The 17,739-nt window shown below is 48.0% G+C and overlaps 1 protein-coding gene across 2 annotated transcripts in view; it reads left to right on the plus strand.

Moving 5' to 3' along the window:
• The first annotated feature begins 31 nt into the window (after nt 1-31).
• Nucleotides 32-17,739, plus strand: part of KIF9 (kinesin family member 9) — a 29,053-nt gene continuing 11,345 nt past the window's right edge. The window contains exons 1-13 of one of the 2 annotated variants that reach the window (XM_026723410.2): nt 32-276; nt 2,993-3,099; nt 3,208-3,373; nt 4,150-4,256; nt 5,331-5,555; nt 5,863-5,946; nt 6,597-6,689; nt 7,145-7,292; nt 8,167-8,231; nt 9,345-9,422; nt 10,584-10,652; nt 11,798-11,902; nt 13,751-13,806. In XM_026723410.2, coding sequence (XP_026579195.1) covers nt 243-276; nt 2,993-3,099; nt 3,208-3,373; nt 4,150-4,256; nt 5,331-5,555; nt 5,863-5,946; nt 6,597-6,689; nt 7,145-7,292; nt 8,167-8,231; nt 9,345-9,422; nt 10,584-10,652; nt 11,798-11,902; nt 13,751-13,806 — 1,337 coding nt within the window. In that variant the 5' untranslated portion in view covers nt 32-242. The remainder of the gene's footprint in view (nt 277-2,992; nt 3,100-3,207; nt 3,374-4,149; nt 4,257-5,330; nt 5,556-5,862; nt 5,947-6,596; nt 6,690-7,144; nt 7,293-8,166; nt 8,232-9,344; nt 9,423-10,583; nt 10,653-11,797; nt 11,903-13,750; nt 13,807-17,739) is intronic. The other variant, XM_087916937.1, reaches the window with a different exon arrangement.

The raw sequence follows: 17,739 nt of genomic DNA on the forward strand, positions 1-17,739 counted from the left end.
AGATCGCCAGACCGGAAGCCAGTCAGGCCCCGCCCCCTCGTTCCGCCCGCGCTGAGCGGAAGCGCCCGTCGCCTCGGCAACAGAGCCTCCGGAAAAAGCTCGCACATGCGCCGTTGCCCCTCATTCCCTTCTGGAACCGGAGCTGGGGCGGTTTTATTTTTTCCCCGCTGAGAGGATGGCGGCGGGCCTCCTTTCGCCTCCGCCTCCGCCTGCGACCGGGCCCCGCTAGATCGCGACGGCGGATGGCGTTTCTCGACGGAAAGGCCCCGAGCCAGGGTAGGGGGCAGAGGCCAGGTGGATCCTCCGCGCCGCCCCTCCCCCGGGTCCCCCAAATGAGTCTGGGGGCGCTTGTGGGGGAGAGGAAGGGAGGCCCCGCTCGGCTTCGTCTCTTCCTTGGCCTCGGAGTGGGGAACTTCGGTTATTCTGCCTGGTCTTTCCGCCCCTTCCCTTCCCTCGGGGACCCTCTGCTGACCCTGAGGCATTTTTGGGGGGAGGGGGGGCGTTTTCTCTCTGGCAGCTCTTGTCCTCTTATCTTTGGATTTGGGGAGGGGGGCTTTTAATTGTAAGCAGCCCAGAGCCTGCCTCTACCTAACTATCTCTCTATATCTCTGTATAATCTTTCTGTATCTTATCTACAGTATATCAATGGTATCTATTATCTATAATCTATATCTATCACCTGTCCGTCTGTCTGTCTCTCTCCATCCATCCTTTTATCCCTCTATCATACATGTCTGTTACCCTATTTCTCTATCTTCTGTATCCATCCATCCATTATCCGTGTCTATTATCCTACCTAGCCAGCCATTGTATATATGTCTATTTTCCTATCTGTATGTCTATCCCATTTATCTGTTCATACTTGTTATGTATCTATTATATCTGTCCATCCATCATTCATTCTTGCCTATTGTCTCCATTGATCCATCCACCATATATGTCTTCTATCCATCCATCCATCATACATTCCTATCACTTCATCCATCAGCTGTAGAAGTCTGTCTATTCTAATACCTATCCATCCATATCTCATCTACCCTATTTATCCATCCATTCTACATGCCTTATATCCATCCATCCATGTCTATTCTATGTATATAATCTATCTATTCATCCATCTTCCATGCCTATTATCTCATCCATCCATCCATCCAACCACTGTATGTGTATTTTTTCTCTCTCAATCAGTCTATCTCTACCATCTATCTATCCTGAGCCTACTTATCAATCATTCATTTATCTATATTTTTAATATTTTCTATTAGTTTTCTATATTCTGTTTTATTGATCTATCATGTATCCATATTTATTTATATCCCATCTATCATTCCGCATATTGCATCTACCTTTCACAGTATCTATCTGTTATCTTTCAAATTTGTCTTTCTCATCTATTGTTACCCATAAACGAGACAGGTGACACATTAATCAAATAAATGTATTAATTAATTTTCTGTCTTATTGATTGATCTATCATTAATATCTGTCCCTTACATTGCATCTATTTTTGCATCTCTATTCATTATTTATATTCTGTGTTACTGATTTATCAACTAACATGGCATGTTTTGCATCTATCTCAGTTACATTCTGTCTTATTGATATCTGTTTATTGCGTCTATCACATTTACCTTTTGCATCTGTCATTATCTTTTACCTATCTCTCTTAATCATCTATATTCATCTTATTGATCTATCATCTTTCACATCTATTATCAGTTTTCTAACCATTCCGGTTAATTATATTCTTGATCTATCATTTATCACATCTTTCTGATTGCATCATTCATATCTTTAACAGATTTTTAACAGATAATCAGAATTGGAAGGGACCTTGTAGGTCATCTAGTCCACCCCCCCCGCCAAAGTGGAAGACCCTACACCATTTTTGACAAATGGCAGTCCAATCTCTTCTTGAAAGTCTCAAGTGATGGCGCTCCCACAACTTCTGAGGCCAAGCTGTTCCATTGGTTGATTGTTCTCACTGTCAGAAAGTTTCTCCTTATATCTATATGTCATTAGCATCTATCTTATTATCCATCTATATCTATCACATTTAGAAACTGCCCAACTCCCTCACAGGAAAACTCTGGGCAGTAATGTTAAATACATAAAAGTTGAATATAAAAGGTAAAAGAGGCGAGGCTCAATAAAATTCAAAATTGCAAGGCAGAGGGAGGACTTACAGGGTACCCATTGAGAATTGAGTAGCCTATATTACTGAATAAATAAAAATATTAATTTCCCACCTAATTAGTACAGATAATCCTTGACTTCCGTCCACAAACTTTCTGTTGTTAATTGCTGCAGGAATTCACTAAACACCTGCAGCAAGTAAGGTAACTCACTTAACAACCATCTTGTTTAGCTATGGAAATTTTGGGCTCAATTGCAATATACATTGAGGATTACTATGTGCATTTTTCAAATCAATACAATTGTAAGCTGCCTACAATTATTTTGATATAAGATGGGTGGCATATAAAATTTATAAATAAAAGAAATAAACCCTCTGAAATTGTACAGTTAGAGGAATTCAGGCTTTACAGTAGTCTTTGACCCCCAGCCACAATTGAGCCCAAAATTTTTGTTGCTAAGTGAATCCCTACCGTTGTTAAGTCAGTCACATGGTTATTTGGTGAATCTGGCTTTCCCATTGGCTTTCAGGAGATCACAAAAGGGGATCACATGACCCCGGGACACTGCAACTGTCATTTAATCTGTCTATCATCTATCCAACCTACCCATTATCTGATCTTTCTGTTTGTCTGTCATTTGTCTGTCTGTCCATCCATCCATCTATCCATTTTGTGGCCACCATATATATGAACCAATTGCCGGGTATCTGGATTTTGATCACCTGACCGCAGGAATGCTGCAACAGTCGTAAGGGTGAAAAACGGTCATAAGTCGCTTCTTTCAGTGCCATTGTCACTTTGAGTGGTGGCTAAACTGTTGTAAGATGAGGACTGCCTGTGTTTCTCTTCCCCAGACCTCATGGCCATGTGCATCAGTTCGAAGAAAGTGAAGGCCTTCGCGAGGGTCAAGCCCACGGCCGACTTCCCTCAAGAGGTCATCAAATTCGGGGCCGACAACAAGGTAAAAAAAAGGGGGGATGAAGCCAAGAAGTTTCTCCTCTCAGCCCCTCCGTCCCTTGGTGAAGTTGACGCACCTTAGAAGTGGGACTCACCCGGCTTCCCCTTCCAGACGATCGAGGTTCACATCGAGCGGGACCTTTCCAAAGGCATCGTTAACAACAAGCTGACGGACTGGTCCTTTAAGATGGACGGCGTTCTCCACAACGCGTCGCAAGACGTGGTTTACGATGCGGTCGCCAAAGATCTCGTCTCCCAGGCCCTGAACGGCTACAATGGTAAAGCATTCGTGATCATCGCGGTGAACAGAATCGCAGAGCGGGAAGGGTCCTTGGAGGTCTTCTAGTCCAACCTCCTGCTCGAGCGGGAGACCCTGTTCCTGTACCCTTTCACACAAGGAGCTGCCCAGTCTCTACTGGGAAACCTCCAGGGACGGAGCCCCCACCATTCCTAAAAGGAAGCCTTTCCACCGATTAATTGCCCTCTCCGTCAGGAAATTCCTTCTTGGTTCTAGATTGCTTCTCTCCTTCATTAGTTTCCATCCGGTACTTCTTTTTTCTGCCTCCCGGTGCTTTGGGCAATAAGTTGACCCTCTCTTTTTTGTAAGAGATAGGCAGTATCTTTAAATATCGGGAAAGCGCTATCCTGTCACCCCCTAATCCTTCTTTTCCCCAAACTAGACACATCCAGTTCTTGCAAGTGTTCCTCACCTTAGGATTGCCTTGAGTTTTTGGCAGCTATTCCGTGTATCGGCATTAGCACAGACCCATTGCAACCAAGAAGTAAGGAGGAAATTTCCGGTCAGTGGAAACCATCGGTGGAACGGCTCCCCTTGGAGGTGGTAGGTGCTCCTTTACTGGAGGCTTTCGTGAAGACTTCACTGGACGACGGTTTCGTTTGAAAAGGGATGATGGAAGGGCTCTCCTGTTTCAGCAGGGGTTTGGGCTAGAGGACCTCCAAGGACCTCCTTGCCAGCTCTCTTGTTCAGAAGGGAGCTTGCCACCTCTAGGAAAGAGCCTGAATCATTCTCTCTTGATCCCGAACCATCCCCTAGGGACCATCATGTGCTATGGACAAACCGGAGCCGGCAAGACCTTCACCATGATGGGAACCACCGGAAACTTCAAGCACAGGGGGATCATCCCTCGAGCTATTCAGCAGGTGGTGGATAATTATTATTTGTTTATTTATATATTTATGAATGAATGAAAGAAAGAAAGAAAGAAAATTTGCATGGCTTTTCGATTCTGATTCCTGGCAACTTGTAACCGTGAATAGAAGTTAAATTTAAAAAATCAATAAGCTCTCTCTCTCTCTCTCTCTCTCACACACACACACACCACCCTCACCTGGTGACAACAGTCAAACACACCATTTGACAGGCTCCCTATTACCCTGGGTTCCCACTTAGGCACAACAGCAACCTGGGAGACTTTGGGCCAATCACTAGGAGACGGGAAGTTCTAGTCCCGCCTTAGACACGAAAGATGGCTTGGATGACTTGGGGCCAATCACCAGGAGATGGGGAGTTATACTCCTGCCTTAATAATGAAAACCAGTTGGATGACTTAGGGTCAATCACCAGGTAATGGTGAGTTCTAGTCCCGCCTTAGGCATAAAAGCTGGCTGTCAAGACTCCAACATGCGCCCCCATTCAAATCGTAAGTCTCTAGCCGCATCCCTCAAGAGTAAAAAAGATGGAATTATTAGGAGTTGACATGTCGGCGTTTCCCAGTTGCAGCCACTCTGACACAACATTCATTTCCCTCTTGACCCTGGTCTTCTCCCTACCCCCTGGATGTATATTCTCCAATGAGACACATCCGTAGCCAAGAGTCATCAATCATGCTCTCCAGGAATACTTTTGAGCGCCAGAAGCTTTGGTTGCCCAAGCGATTATCTGAAGCATTTAAAGAATGCACTGCTTCCCCCATCCCCCCTTTCTGCTGACAACTAAAAAGACCAAAGAAGTATTTTTTTTACTTGACACGGCTGGTGACTTTGAGCCAATCACCAGGAGACGGTGAGTTCTAGTCCTGCCTTAAGCATAAAAGCCAGGCTTAGGGCGAATCCCTTTCTCTCTCAACCCAGCCCACCTCGCAGGGTTGTCGATGTGGAGGAGGAAGGAGTATAAGGCATGTTCCCTTCCTTGAGTTAAAAATCAAAGAATAAAGGCAGGATAGGTAGGAAAGTAAGGTAGATAAAAATTGGAACGAGCTGCCCTTTCCCCGCCAGGTCTTCAAGTCCATGGAAGAGCACAGCAGCCAGTATATCACCGTCCGGATTTCTTACCTTGAGATACACAACGAGGTCATCTCGGACCTCCTGCCTTCCCTCCCCCTCGGCTCAGAGAGCGACCTCCCACTGTCCATCGTGGAGAGCCCCCACGGGATTTCCGTCAAGGGCCTCTCCATCCACCCTGCTCCCAACGAAGAAATCGCTTTAAATTTCCTGTTTGAGGTAAGGGAGCCCACGCTCTTTATCGGTTTATTCAATCTCACGGTTGCTGAGGGCCCGATGTCCCATCCCCAGATTCTGGGGACATCACAACAATTGTTAAGCGTGAGGACCGGCCGTAGCTTGTTTTTTTTTTTTCAGGGCTGTCATAACGCCCAGCCATTGTTAAACTGTCACGAGGACTACCTGCGTTGCGTTTATATATGCACTTCAGGGCTTTTGGACAGCTATTTCTTTTTCATTCCACCTCATCCGCGGCCCTGAATAAATGAACCTCCCTACTGCCTCCATCGTTTCCATTCTCTTCTAGGGCGACACCAACAGATCCGTGGGTCAACACGCCCTGAACAAGCATTCCTCCAGGTCCCATTGCATCTTCACCATCTACATCGAGGTCAGTGCTGGTGGCCTTCTACCGCTGCACCAGAGAGAGAGCATTTTAACCTTACTTCCTCTGTGTCTGGTTTGCCAATTGCACCGGGGCAGATCGGACAGCCACTCCAGAGGGTTAACATCATTGCCCAGAGGATCCTGGGTTGCCCTCTCCCCTCTTTGGAAGAGCTTTATGGCTCCCGCTGCCTTAAGGAAGTTCAAAACATTCTCAAAAATCCATCTCATCCTAGGCACCCCCCCTTTTTTTGAACTATTACCATCTGGCAGCCGGTACAGAACAATAATAAAAACAAGGACAAACAGGCTGAAAAACAGCGTCTATCCCAGGGCAGGAGCTCTTTTGAATTCTGCTGTATAGTGCAATATTAATGCAACATCAGACTTTTCAGTTCAATGTGTGAAGGGTGAAGGATGTGTGTTTGTGTTTATTTTCATGGTCATGGTGTGCCCTGAAGATGGTGTTTGATTTCGTTGTACCAGCTGCAAGGACAATAAATGTAAACTAAAGAGTAACGGTGAAACTTGGCCTAATGCCCATTGCTTGGAAGAACTCAGCGGCCTGTCATTCAAAGCATCGTTGTCATTTGTTGATTTAAACAAAAAAACAAAAAAACCAACCCATGCCCTACCCCATTTGATCTCTCACTTCAGTGTCACTCAAGAATCCTTTCCAACGCCAGATACGTCACTTCCAAAATCAACCTGGTCGATCTCGCAGGCTCGGAGAGGCTGTCGAAGAGCAAAGTGAGAAAATTTTGGGTTCCCGAAGTGGCTTTTAAAACCGGGGGGCAGCAGCGGGTAATCCTTGACTTAACGACCAAACCCCGAGCCCCAAAAATCTCCAAGATGGTTGTTGAGTCAGCTTCGCGCCATTTGATGACCTGCCTTGCCACTATTGTTAAGTGAACAACTGCCGTTGCTGAGTTAGTGACCTGGTTGTTAAACGAATCCGCCTTCCCCAAGGACTTTGCCAGTCAGAAGGTCTCCAAAGGGGACGCTGCAACCGTCATAAGTCTGAGTCAGTTGCCAAGTGCCTGAATTTGGACCACGTGGCCCTGGGGGAGGGCGGCAGCGGTCACGGGCGTGAAAAGGGGCCCTAGCTCCCTTTTTCAGTGCCGTTGTAACTTCGAACGGTCACTAAATGGGGCAGCCCGCACCCTTTCAAACCCTTTGACCAAAGATTTTCTTTTTTAACACAGTCGGAAGGATTTGGACTGAAGGAAGCGTCGTACATCAACAAATCCCTGTCGTTCCTGGAGCAGGTGGTCATCGCCTTGTCGGACTGCAGCCGGGACCACGTCCCCTTCCGGCAGAGCAAGCTGACCTACACCTTGAAGGATTCCTTAGGTAGGGGGGAGGCACTCAAATTCCCCTGAAGCTTTGACCGCCCGTAAGAAAGCGGGATTTTGCCCTCCGGGGCCTGGCTCCACATAAGCGCCGTGGGCATTTTGGGGGGGAGGTTGGTGCGCAGCCGTCCATTCAGTGATGCCAGGCTGGCAACCATCATATATGGGAAGAAAGGCAGAACAATTACAAAGCTCTGCCTTGGTTACAGGGGGTCCTCGAGTTAGATCTGGGCGTTCAGTGACCGCTTGAAATCCTAACGGTACTGAGAAAAGTAACCTGTGACCTAAATTCAGGCGCTTGGCAACCAGTTCGTATTTATGACCGTTGTGGTGTCCCGTGTGTGTGTGTGTGTGACATGTGATCCCCTTTTGCAACCTTCTGACGAGCGGGTTCATTGCGGAAGCCGGATTCACTTAACGACCGTCTGACCGACTGAACAACTGCAAATGGTTCTCTTTAACAACTGTAGCAAGGAAGGTCGTAAAATGGGGCAAGGCCCACTTCATCGTTGTCTCACTTAGCAGCAAGAATATCGGGCTGAGTTGCCGTCATAGGTTGAAGGCCACCTGTGCTGCAGGGCGCTCTACGTGGGGCTGCCCTTGAAAAGTACCCAGGGGCCCAATTCAGAGGCCTGCGTGGCTTTGCGCAAGTCTAGATTTGAACACAGGCCCCGCGTTCGCAGGAGCTGCCCTTGTGCTTCCGTTTGAGTTGCCGGCTGTCCCCTTCAAAGCCCTACTTGGGGCAGGTTGTTTGAAAGACCCTCTTCCCCCCGGTTGCACCCCCGCTGGGGCCACCGGGGCAGGAGGGAGTCGGGGGGATGTGACGGGTCCCCCCCCTCTCTTAAGGAGCCCCCTTCTTTTTTGTCGCTTCCTAGGTGGGAACTGCAACACCGTCCTCGTGGCTAACATCTGCAGCGAGTCCATTCACCTCGTGGAAACGGTAAGCGCCGGATCAGGAAGAAAGAGGGATGGATAGAAGGAGGGAGGAACAGACGGGTGGAAGAAGGATGAGTGGAGGGATGAAAGGATGGATGGAAAGATGGACAGATGGAAGAGGAAGCTTGTCTTCTCCACCCCACCCCACCCCCCGGCCTGGCCCTTACCTCCCCAAATTCCCCCACCCCTTGCATTTTACGGCAGGGTGCCAGCAAAGCGGAGAAGCTGGGGAGGGCGGGTCTGACATTAAGCCTCAGGCCAGGTGGGCCTAGATAAGGCCTCCTGGGCACCTTCAGAAGAGAGTTAAGCTGCCAGGTCTGGCTCCCTGAGCTGCCGTCTCAGAAAAGCTAGAACGTTCGGAGAACAAAATATGGGTCCTTCCGCCCGTCACAGTGCAGGGAGCATGGCGTTTTCTTGTGACTTTCTCTCTCTCTCTCTCTCTCTCTTTTAAATATTTCAGCGCTCTCTCTCTCTCTCTCTCTTTCTCTCTCTCTCTCTTTTAAATATTTCAGCGCTCTCTCTCTCTCTCTCTCTCTCTCTCTCTCTCTTTCTCTCTCTTTTAAATATTTCAGCTAGAAACCCTGCAAATTGAGTAAATAACAGGAGACATTTCCTGGTTATCAGGCAATCTAAAACCACATTACAGGTAGTTCTTGACTTAACAGCAGTTCATTTAGTGGCTGAAGTTATACAACAAGCGGTGAAAAAAGGGGCTTAAGACCGTTTTTCACACACTTATGACCGTTGCATTTCGCTCAAGTGATCAAATCTGAGATGCTTGGCAACCGACTCACAGTTATGACAGTTGCAGCATCCTGAGGTCACGTGATCCCCTTTCCTGACAAAGTCCGGGGAAGCCCAGATTCACTTAACAAGCGTGTTACCGGCTTTAAAAGCTGCAGGGATTCACTTAGCAACGGTGGCAAAAAATGTTGCAAAACGAGGCAAACAAGTTGACAACTGTCTCTTTTAGCAAGAGAAATTTTGTGCTCAGTTGTGGTCATAAGTCAAGGACTGTCTGCAAGTAGACTTTTGTATTCAGATTATCTCTTAAGACAAACTGTTGGGAGCCCCAAATAACGTCGCAAATGGGGTGATGCCCATATTTTTTTTCCAGCTGTCCACACTTCGTTTTGCCACCAGAATGAAGTGGGTGACAACCCTGCCGATCGTCAATGAAAAAATCAACTCGGAGGTATGTCCTCCTGCCATCTTTCTGCTGCCTCGAAGGAGTGACCGGGTGTAAGAAAATATCAAGTACATGGGGTGTTTATCATCCGGGCTAGAAGGGAGTGAGGTTTGCAAAGAGGGGGAGGACTGTTGGGGTCCTTGTTGCTCTCTGAGCTTGGTAGTTTTCCTGCGGACCTTTCATGACCAAACTAAGTAACATCTTCCGTGATAGAAGGGAGTGGGGTGTGTGGAGAAGTGGAGGAGGTAGGCAGTCGTCAGACCCTCAGTGCTCCTTCGCCTTGGTGGTTTTCTTGCAGACCTTTCAATCCTAGAGAACACAATCAGTGCTAGAAGGGAGTTGGGTTTGGAGAAAGGAGGAGGAGGAGGAGGAGACCGTGGGGTCCTTGGTGCTCTCTGAGGTGGGTGTTTTCTTGAAGATGTCTCATGACCCAACTAGGGGACATCATCAGTGCTACAAGGGATGAGGAGGTGGAGGAGGAGGACCATGCGGTCCCTGGTGCCTTCTGAGCTTGGTGGTTCTCTTGGAGACCTTTCATTACCCTATCAGGGAACGTCATCCACGCTCGAAGGGAGCTGGTTTTAGAAAAAGGAGGAGACCGTGGGGTCCTTGGTGGTCTTCTAGACTAGTTGCTTCCTTGCAGATGTCTCATGACCCAGCTAGGGGACATCATCAGTGCTACAAGGGATGAGGAGGTGGAGGAGGAGGACCATGCGGTCCCTGGTGCCTTCTGAGCTTGGTGGTTCTCTTGGAGACCTTTCATTACCCTATCAGGGAACGTCATCCACGCTCGAAGGGAGCTGGTTTTAGAAAAAGGAGGAGACCGTGGGGTCCTTGGTGGTCTTCTAGACTAGTTGCTTCCTTGCAGATGTCTCATGACCCAACTAGGGAACGTCATCAGTGCTAGAAGGGAGGGAGGGTTTGAGGATGAAGGGGAGGAGAAGGACGACGGCTGTGGGGTCCCTGGCACTCTCTGAACTTGGTTCTTCTCCCGGAGACCTCTCATTACCAACCTAGGCAACGTCATCAGTGCCGTGACAATAGTCCCTTATCCTTGTTGACGGATTCCAGGGAACGCCTTGTCCTTCCTGGGCTCTGATAGCATCTTTGGCTGCCCTTGACTTTGACTTTCCTACCGCTTAGTCCATGCCATTCTTGTCTGCTTAGCGGATGGTGAAGAACTTGGAGAAGGAGGTGCTGTACCTGAAGGAGGAGTTGGCGATGCACAACAGTTTGGTAAGAACCAGCCCCCTGGGAAGGTGCCCCTTCATGGGTTGGTGACATGGCCCAGCCCAGGTTCATCCCTCGCTGTCAGAGGGAGACTGGCCGAGCCAGGGAGGGGAGGAGGAGTCAAGTGAGCAGTTAGCCTGGCATCCCTTAAACGTAGGCACAAGAGGGCAAGACCTGAATGCCTTTGGACTGTACCTTGTCTAGTCTGTCCCAGCTGCAGACCGGCAGACTGGGAAGACTCCTGCGAAACCCAGGGCGTCCTTCACTGCAACAGTTCACTCAGTGACCATTCAAAGTTACAACGGCACTGGGGGAAAAAAAGGGACCGGTGACCGTTGCAGCGTCCCTGTGGTTATACAGTCAAACTTTGGACCCTGGGCAACTGACTCGCATTTATGACGGTCACAGCGTCCCTTTTGCAACCAAACTCGACGGGGAACCCAGATTCACTTCACGACCCGTAGGACTCACTTAACAACTGCAGGGATTCCCTTAACAGCCATGGCTAGAAAGGTTGCAAAACGGGAAAGGGCTCACTTAACGAATGCCTGGCTTAGGGACAGAAATCTTGGGCTCCGTTGTGGTCGTAAGTCAAGAACATTAAGGCATTAAGCAATACAGTAGCCAATTGAACTCTTCACAGGTGGGTCTGGTTTTTCCCCGCCACTCCACTTGGCTTTAATTTTGCCAGTGTAACCGTTTTACACATGGGCCAGACTAGATAAGAGTCAGTGGTAAACTGGAGGCTTTGAAGAAGAGGAGGCTGGGCTACCATTTATTCTGGATAAGTATAGGGCAAGGGTCCCCAGTCTTGGCCACTATAAGGCTTGTGGACTCCAACTCCCAGAATTCCTCAGCCAGCTTTTCTGGCTGAGGACTTCTGGAAGTCCACAAGTCTTAAAGTGGCCAAGATTGGAGACCCCTGGCGTAGGGTCTCCTTCTCAACCAGGGGGTTGGACTGGATGAACTCCGAGGCCCCTTCCAACTCTGTCATTCTAGGATTACGTAAGGGTCTCTTGCCCGAGCAAGGGGGTTGGACTAGAAGACCTCTGAGGTCCCCTCCCATCCTATGATGCTATGCCCTACTTAAGGCAATTAAATAAAGTTTCCTGGGAACTCCTTGATTGATTGCTTTGATCTTCCGCCTTTAGCTCAATCGCCCGCCGGTGACCTATGAGCCTCTGAATGATATCCAGATCACAGAAATCAACTCCCAAGTCCGTCGGTTTCTGGAGGGCACCATTGATGAGCTAGATGTGAGTCACTTGCTGGTGGATAATACGAAGGATATTTAAATCCTTTCCAGGGTTTGGACATATACATATATATACAGTGTACACACACATACAGGGGTGGGATTCTACCAGTTCGCACCTATTCGCAAGAACCGGTTGTTAACCTTCTAAGCAGTTCGGAGAACCGGTTGTTAAAAGAAATTCCTGGCCTAATCCTGTAAGGAAGGCAGGAAGGAAACATTCTGGTGTTGCTTACAGAAACTGCCTCTCTGTTAACCCTTATTACATTCTTGGCAGGACTACACTTCTTGTCTCAGGAACTTCTCTGGAGTTTTTTCCCCCTCCTTTGCTGGTACTTTGCTTGTGTGGAGGGACCCTTCAAAGTTACAATGGCACTGAAAAAATTGACATGACCCTTTTTCACGTTTACGACTGTTACAGCATCACCACAGTCACGAGAGGCCAGGAAAGGAGATGCGTGCCTCGATGTGAGTGATGTTGAGTTAGCCACACCCAGCCAGTCACATGACCACCAAGCCATGTTCACCCAGTCACATGACCACCAAGCCACGCCCACCAACTAAGTCACGCCCACAGGACCGGTTGTTAAAAGAATGGAATCCCACCCCTGGATAGATATATATTTCCTCTTCTGTTCAAGCCCATCTGATTCTGAAAGAAAGTTTTTTCGGAAGAGCTTCGCCATTGCTTCTTTTCCTGGGCTGAGAGAAGGTGACTGGCTGAAGATTCCCTCCCCGCCCCAGCTGGCTTTGTCTCCTAAGCTGGACTAGAATTCAGGGTCACCCGGTTTCAAATATCCAGTCTGGAAAAGCTGTACAGGTAGACCTCAACTTACAACAGTTCATTTAGTGATTGTTCGAAGTTAAAGCGGCACTGAAGAAAAGTGATTTATGACCTTACTTTGATACTTAGGACCATTGCGGCATCCCCAAGGTCACGTGATCAAAATTCACCTGCTTGGCAGGTGATTCATATTTATGTCGGTCGCAGCCTCCCGGATTCAGTGACCTTCTCGCCAGCCAAGTCAAGGGGGAAGCCAGATTCACTTAACAGCTATGACTCACTTATGAACTGCAGTGATTCACTTAATGACAATGGCAAGAAAGGTCGGCAAATGGGCCAAAATTCACTTAATGTCTCACTTAGTGACAGGAATTTTGGTTGTAAGTTGAGGACTACCAGTATTCAGCCTGGAAACATCTATTGCCACTGAGGGAGTAAGCCTCCCTGAGAAGAAGGTTGATTCTCAACCCTGGCAACTTTAAACAGAGGTGGACTTCAACTCCCAGAATCCCCCAGGCAGCTATGTTGTCTGTTCCAGCTGCAACCTGCCAGTCTAGGAAGATTTCTATGAAATACAGGAAGTCCTTCACTTCACTTCGGCGCTGGCTGTGGAATTGTGGGAGTTGAAGTCCACACACCTCCTAATGTTGATAAGGTTCAGAAACACTGCAGAGAGAGAGAGAGTGAGAGAGATGGGGGGTTGTAGGGTTACGCTCCTCTATTTAAATCTGCAGTATCCATTTTGGTGAATTCAAAACTTACCCACCCAGGGCAGGGATCATGTCGATGGGATTCCTTGGAGCTCAGATGGGATCTAAGTGGCCGGAAGTTGAACCTGTAAAGTGGATCTCCGTAGGGTTGGGAACAGGAAGAACTATTGGGTACACCCTGAGGCAAAGAATTTGCTTCCTTTGGCTTTGTGGGGGGGGGTGGGGTCTGTGATTTATTTTTTGTTTTTTGTTTAAATAGCCAGCTTTGTACAATAAGGCACGTTTTGTGTGGGTCACTCCTGGGAGAAACGTTAAGGGTTCTGCTGAGCTCACAGCTTCTCCCTCTTTCCTACAGATCACGAGCATCCGTCAAATCCAAGAGATCTTTAACCAGTTCAAAATCATCTTAAGGTAGGGGTTTTGGGGAATGCAGCTAGTCCTTGTTTAACGACTGATTGCTTAGCAACTGTTCAGCGTTATGGTGGATGCCCCGAAACGAGGCACTTACAATTTAGTTCCAAAGTTTCGGTTGCCCCACACATGCACACACACACAGAGACCACACACATACAAAATCACATGGGTGCTTCACATTTACGGCCACGTGCAGCCATGTGACCATGATTTTGATTGTTTCTAGCTGAAAAAATGTCATTGGGCAGAACGGATAGCAAGAAAATGCCCTCTTGGGAGGGGACATCATCTATTCCTGCACCTCCAAAACTCCTGCCAGCAGAAGGAGCAGGCTGGAGGCCTGGCTGTTGGAGGGTTCCCTTGGTCTGGGCCTTCCCTGGCAGACTAGCCTCCAACCAGCCCTGAGGCAGGAGCCAGGACTTGTATCAAAAGGACCACAACACCAACTTCAGGCTATCTTTACCTACTGAACTTTTGAACACAGTATGAATGTTTTGAAAAAAGATCCTGAAAGAGAAACAGACAAGGAGGGAGATAATGAATAGATAAAGGAATATATTTAGATAAATAATAAAAGTAGATAAAGGATATATACACTGCTCAGAAAAAATAAAGGGAACACAAATATAAGACATCCTAGATCTGAATGAATGAAATATTCTTATTAAATACTTTGTTCATTACATAGTTGAATGTGCTGACCACAAAATCACACAAAAATTGTCAATGGAAATCAAATTTAGCAACCCATGGAGGTCTGGATTTGGAGTTACACTCAAAATTAAAGTGGGAAAAAACACTACAGGCTGATCCAACTTTGATGTAATGTCCTTAAAACAAGTCAAAGTGAGGTTCAGTAGTGTGTGTGTGTGGCCTCCACGTGCCTGTATGGCCTCCCTACAACGCCTGGGTGTGCTCCTGATGAGGTGGCGGATGGTCTCCTGAGGGATCTCCTCCCACACCTGGACTAAAGCATCCCCCAACTCCTGGACAGTCTGTGGTGCAACGTGGCTTTGGTGGATGGAGCGAGACATGATGTCCCAGATGTGCTCAATCGGATTCAGGTCTGGGAAAGGGGTGGACCAGTCCATAGCATCAATGCCTTCGTCTTGCAGGAACTGCTGACACACTCCAGCCACATGAGGTCTAGCATTGTCCTGCATTAGGAGGAACCCAGGGCCAACCGCACCAGCAAATGGTCTCACAAGGGGTCTGAGGATCTCATCTTAGTACCTAATGGTAGTCAAGCTACCTCTGGCAAGCACATGGAGGGCTGTGCGGCCCCCTAAAGAAATGCCACCTCATACCATTACTGACCCACTGCCAAACCGGTCATGCTGGAGGATGTTGCAGGCAGCAGAACGTTCTCCTCGGCGTCTCCAGACCCTGTCACGTCTGTCACATGTGCTCAGTGTGAACCTGCTTTCATCTGTGAAGAGCACAGGGCGCCAGTGGCAAATTTGCCAATCTTGGCATTCTCTGGCAAATGCCAAACATCCTGCACGGTGTTGGGCTGTAAGCACAACCCCCACCTGTAGACGTCGGGCCCTCATACCACCCTCATGGAGTCTGTTTCTGACCATTTGAGCAGCCACATGCCCATTTGTGGCCTGCTGGAGGTCATTTTGCAGGGCTCTCGCAGTGCTCCTCCTGCCCCTCCTTGCACAAAGGGGGAGGTAGCGGTCCTGATGCTGGGTTGTTGCCCTCCTACGGCCTCCTCCACGTCTCCTGATGTACTGGCCTGTCTCCTGGTAGCGCTCCATGCTCTGGGCACTACGCTGACAGACACAGCAAACCTTCTGCCACAGCTCGCATTGATGTGCCGTCCTGGATGAGCTACACTACTGAGCCACTTGTGTGGGTTGTAGACTCTGTCTCATGCTACCACTAGAGTGAAAGCACCGCCAGCATTCAAAAGTGACCAAACCATCAGCCAGAAAGCATAGGGACTGAGAAGTGGTCTGTGGTCACCACCTGCAGAACCACTCCTTTATTGGGGATGTCTTGCTAACTGCCTCTGCTTTCCACCTGTTGTCTGTTCCATTTGCACAACAGCGTGTGAAGTTGATTGTCAATCAGTGTTGCTACCTAAGTGGACAGTTTGATTTCATCAGACAACCGAGAGGAACAGCCTGGGATTAATTAGGAGGAAGGCATATCGGAGCAGCCCCTGACAGGGAGTCAAGAGGAAGAGTGTTGGCTTGATCCTAAGCAGCGTCGTAGGGAGAAACGTGAGCAGCAACGTAGGAGGCGTGGGAGGGTCAGAGAGTGAGCTGAGTCATTGAGCCACACCACAGGGGATAAAAGTGGGTGTAGCTGGCTGGAACTTTGTACGGGACAAAGTTTAATCTTACTTCAGATTTTCTTCGTGAATGATTTTTGTGGACTGCCTTGCAATTTTCTGTGAGTAGATTTTTATTTGGTATCAGTTCGGACTTGGCAGGCAGAGCGTGTTGGAATGGCAAGGACATTATCAGTTCCAAAGAATTAACTCTGTGAAGTCCGAGACAGCTTGCCTGCCTTTGTGTGAGTTTGTACTCTTTCATCTATTGGGAAAGAAGAAAGGTGAGACAGAACATACATAAATACATACATACATACATACATACATACATACATACATACACACGGACCAGAAGCCGTACCGCAGCTGCATCACTACCCGCTTCAAACCCCTCCGACCCATACATGAAGCGAACTGACGCCCACCATGAAGATGTGGCATGACCACGAACGCAAATCCAAACAACAGGATCACAGCTCACCAGCTCAAATCCCGCGGCAACTAAGGCTAACCTGAGCACAACCAAGACCCCACCTGAACAGAACACATCCCCAGCCAATCAGAACATAGCCAACGCCCCAACCAATGAGAACACACTCCCACCCAATCAGAACACAGCCAAGCCCCCACCCAATCAAGTTACACCCCCACTAGCAGTTAAAAGGAAGAAGCTGCAAGCTCACATTACTCCAAGAAGCACAAAACCGAATTACACAAGCCTGAAGATGACGAATGAGACTTCATCCAAATGTCGCCTAGATACTTCCCGTCATTATAGTTGTGCTTTTAAAGTTGTAGCAACATTTTGGCAGAATCTCATCTGCCATCATCAGGCTTCTGCATTGTGTTTGTCTGTGAGTCAGACTTTTATAGTTGTTTCAGTTTTAAATTTGGGGCTAGCCTACTGCTGTGCCAGAATGGTTTTTTCTTCATCCTGATTGGTTGGGAGTCTTGGTCTGTGTTTATTGGTCTTGGAGTTTGCTGTGTTCTGCTTGATTGGTGTTTCTAATATCTTCTGTCTGTTTTGTAGTTTTGTCTTGATTGCCTGGCAACATTGTGTTTCCTGTATTGGAGGCATTTAGTGCAGCTTGGCTCCGAGTAAACGGACGGCTATCATTAGTTAGGAAGCTAGGTTTCATCTGGGTGCCTGGTTGGGGTGTGTTTGAGCTGGAGGTATCAGGGGGGGGATCTGTCTGTGCCCAGGTGTTTGCCTGGCTTGTGGTGTGGAGATTTTTTCATTTGTGAGTGCAGGCTTCCAAATAATTGACAGTCTGGTGGAGTCATCTCTTCTATTCATGCTTTCTGGTCTTTTTTCTATCTCTATGGCTTCTCTGATGATTCTGTGACTGGGGTTTTCTATAGTGGCTAGGGTTTTGGTGCCATTGAAGTCGATGCTATGACCTGTGGCTTTCATATGTTGAACTAGTGAGGAAGTGTATTCCAGCTTTTATACTGCATTTTTGGGTTCACCCAGGCGGGTACTTATTCTTCTATTGGTCTGTCCAATGTATGTGGCCGGGCATGATGCACAGGGGACTTCGTATATGCCTTGGTTTTCCAGGTCAATTTTATCTTTGGGGTTTCTTAGGATGGCTGCTATTTTTCTGTTTTGAAGGCGGTCTTGGTGTGATGCCTGTGTAGTATCT

Source organism: Pseudonaja textilis, chromosome Z (assembly GCF_049901715.1).
Source record: "Pseudonaja textilis isolate UNSWEBS1 chromosome Z, rPseTex1.2, whole genome shotgun sequence".
Lineage (NCBI taxonomy): Eukaryota > Metazoa > Chordata > Lepidosauria > Squamata > Elapidae > Pseudonaja > Pseudonaja textilis.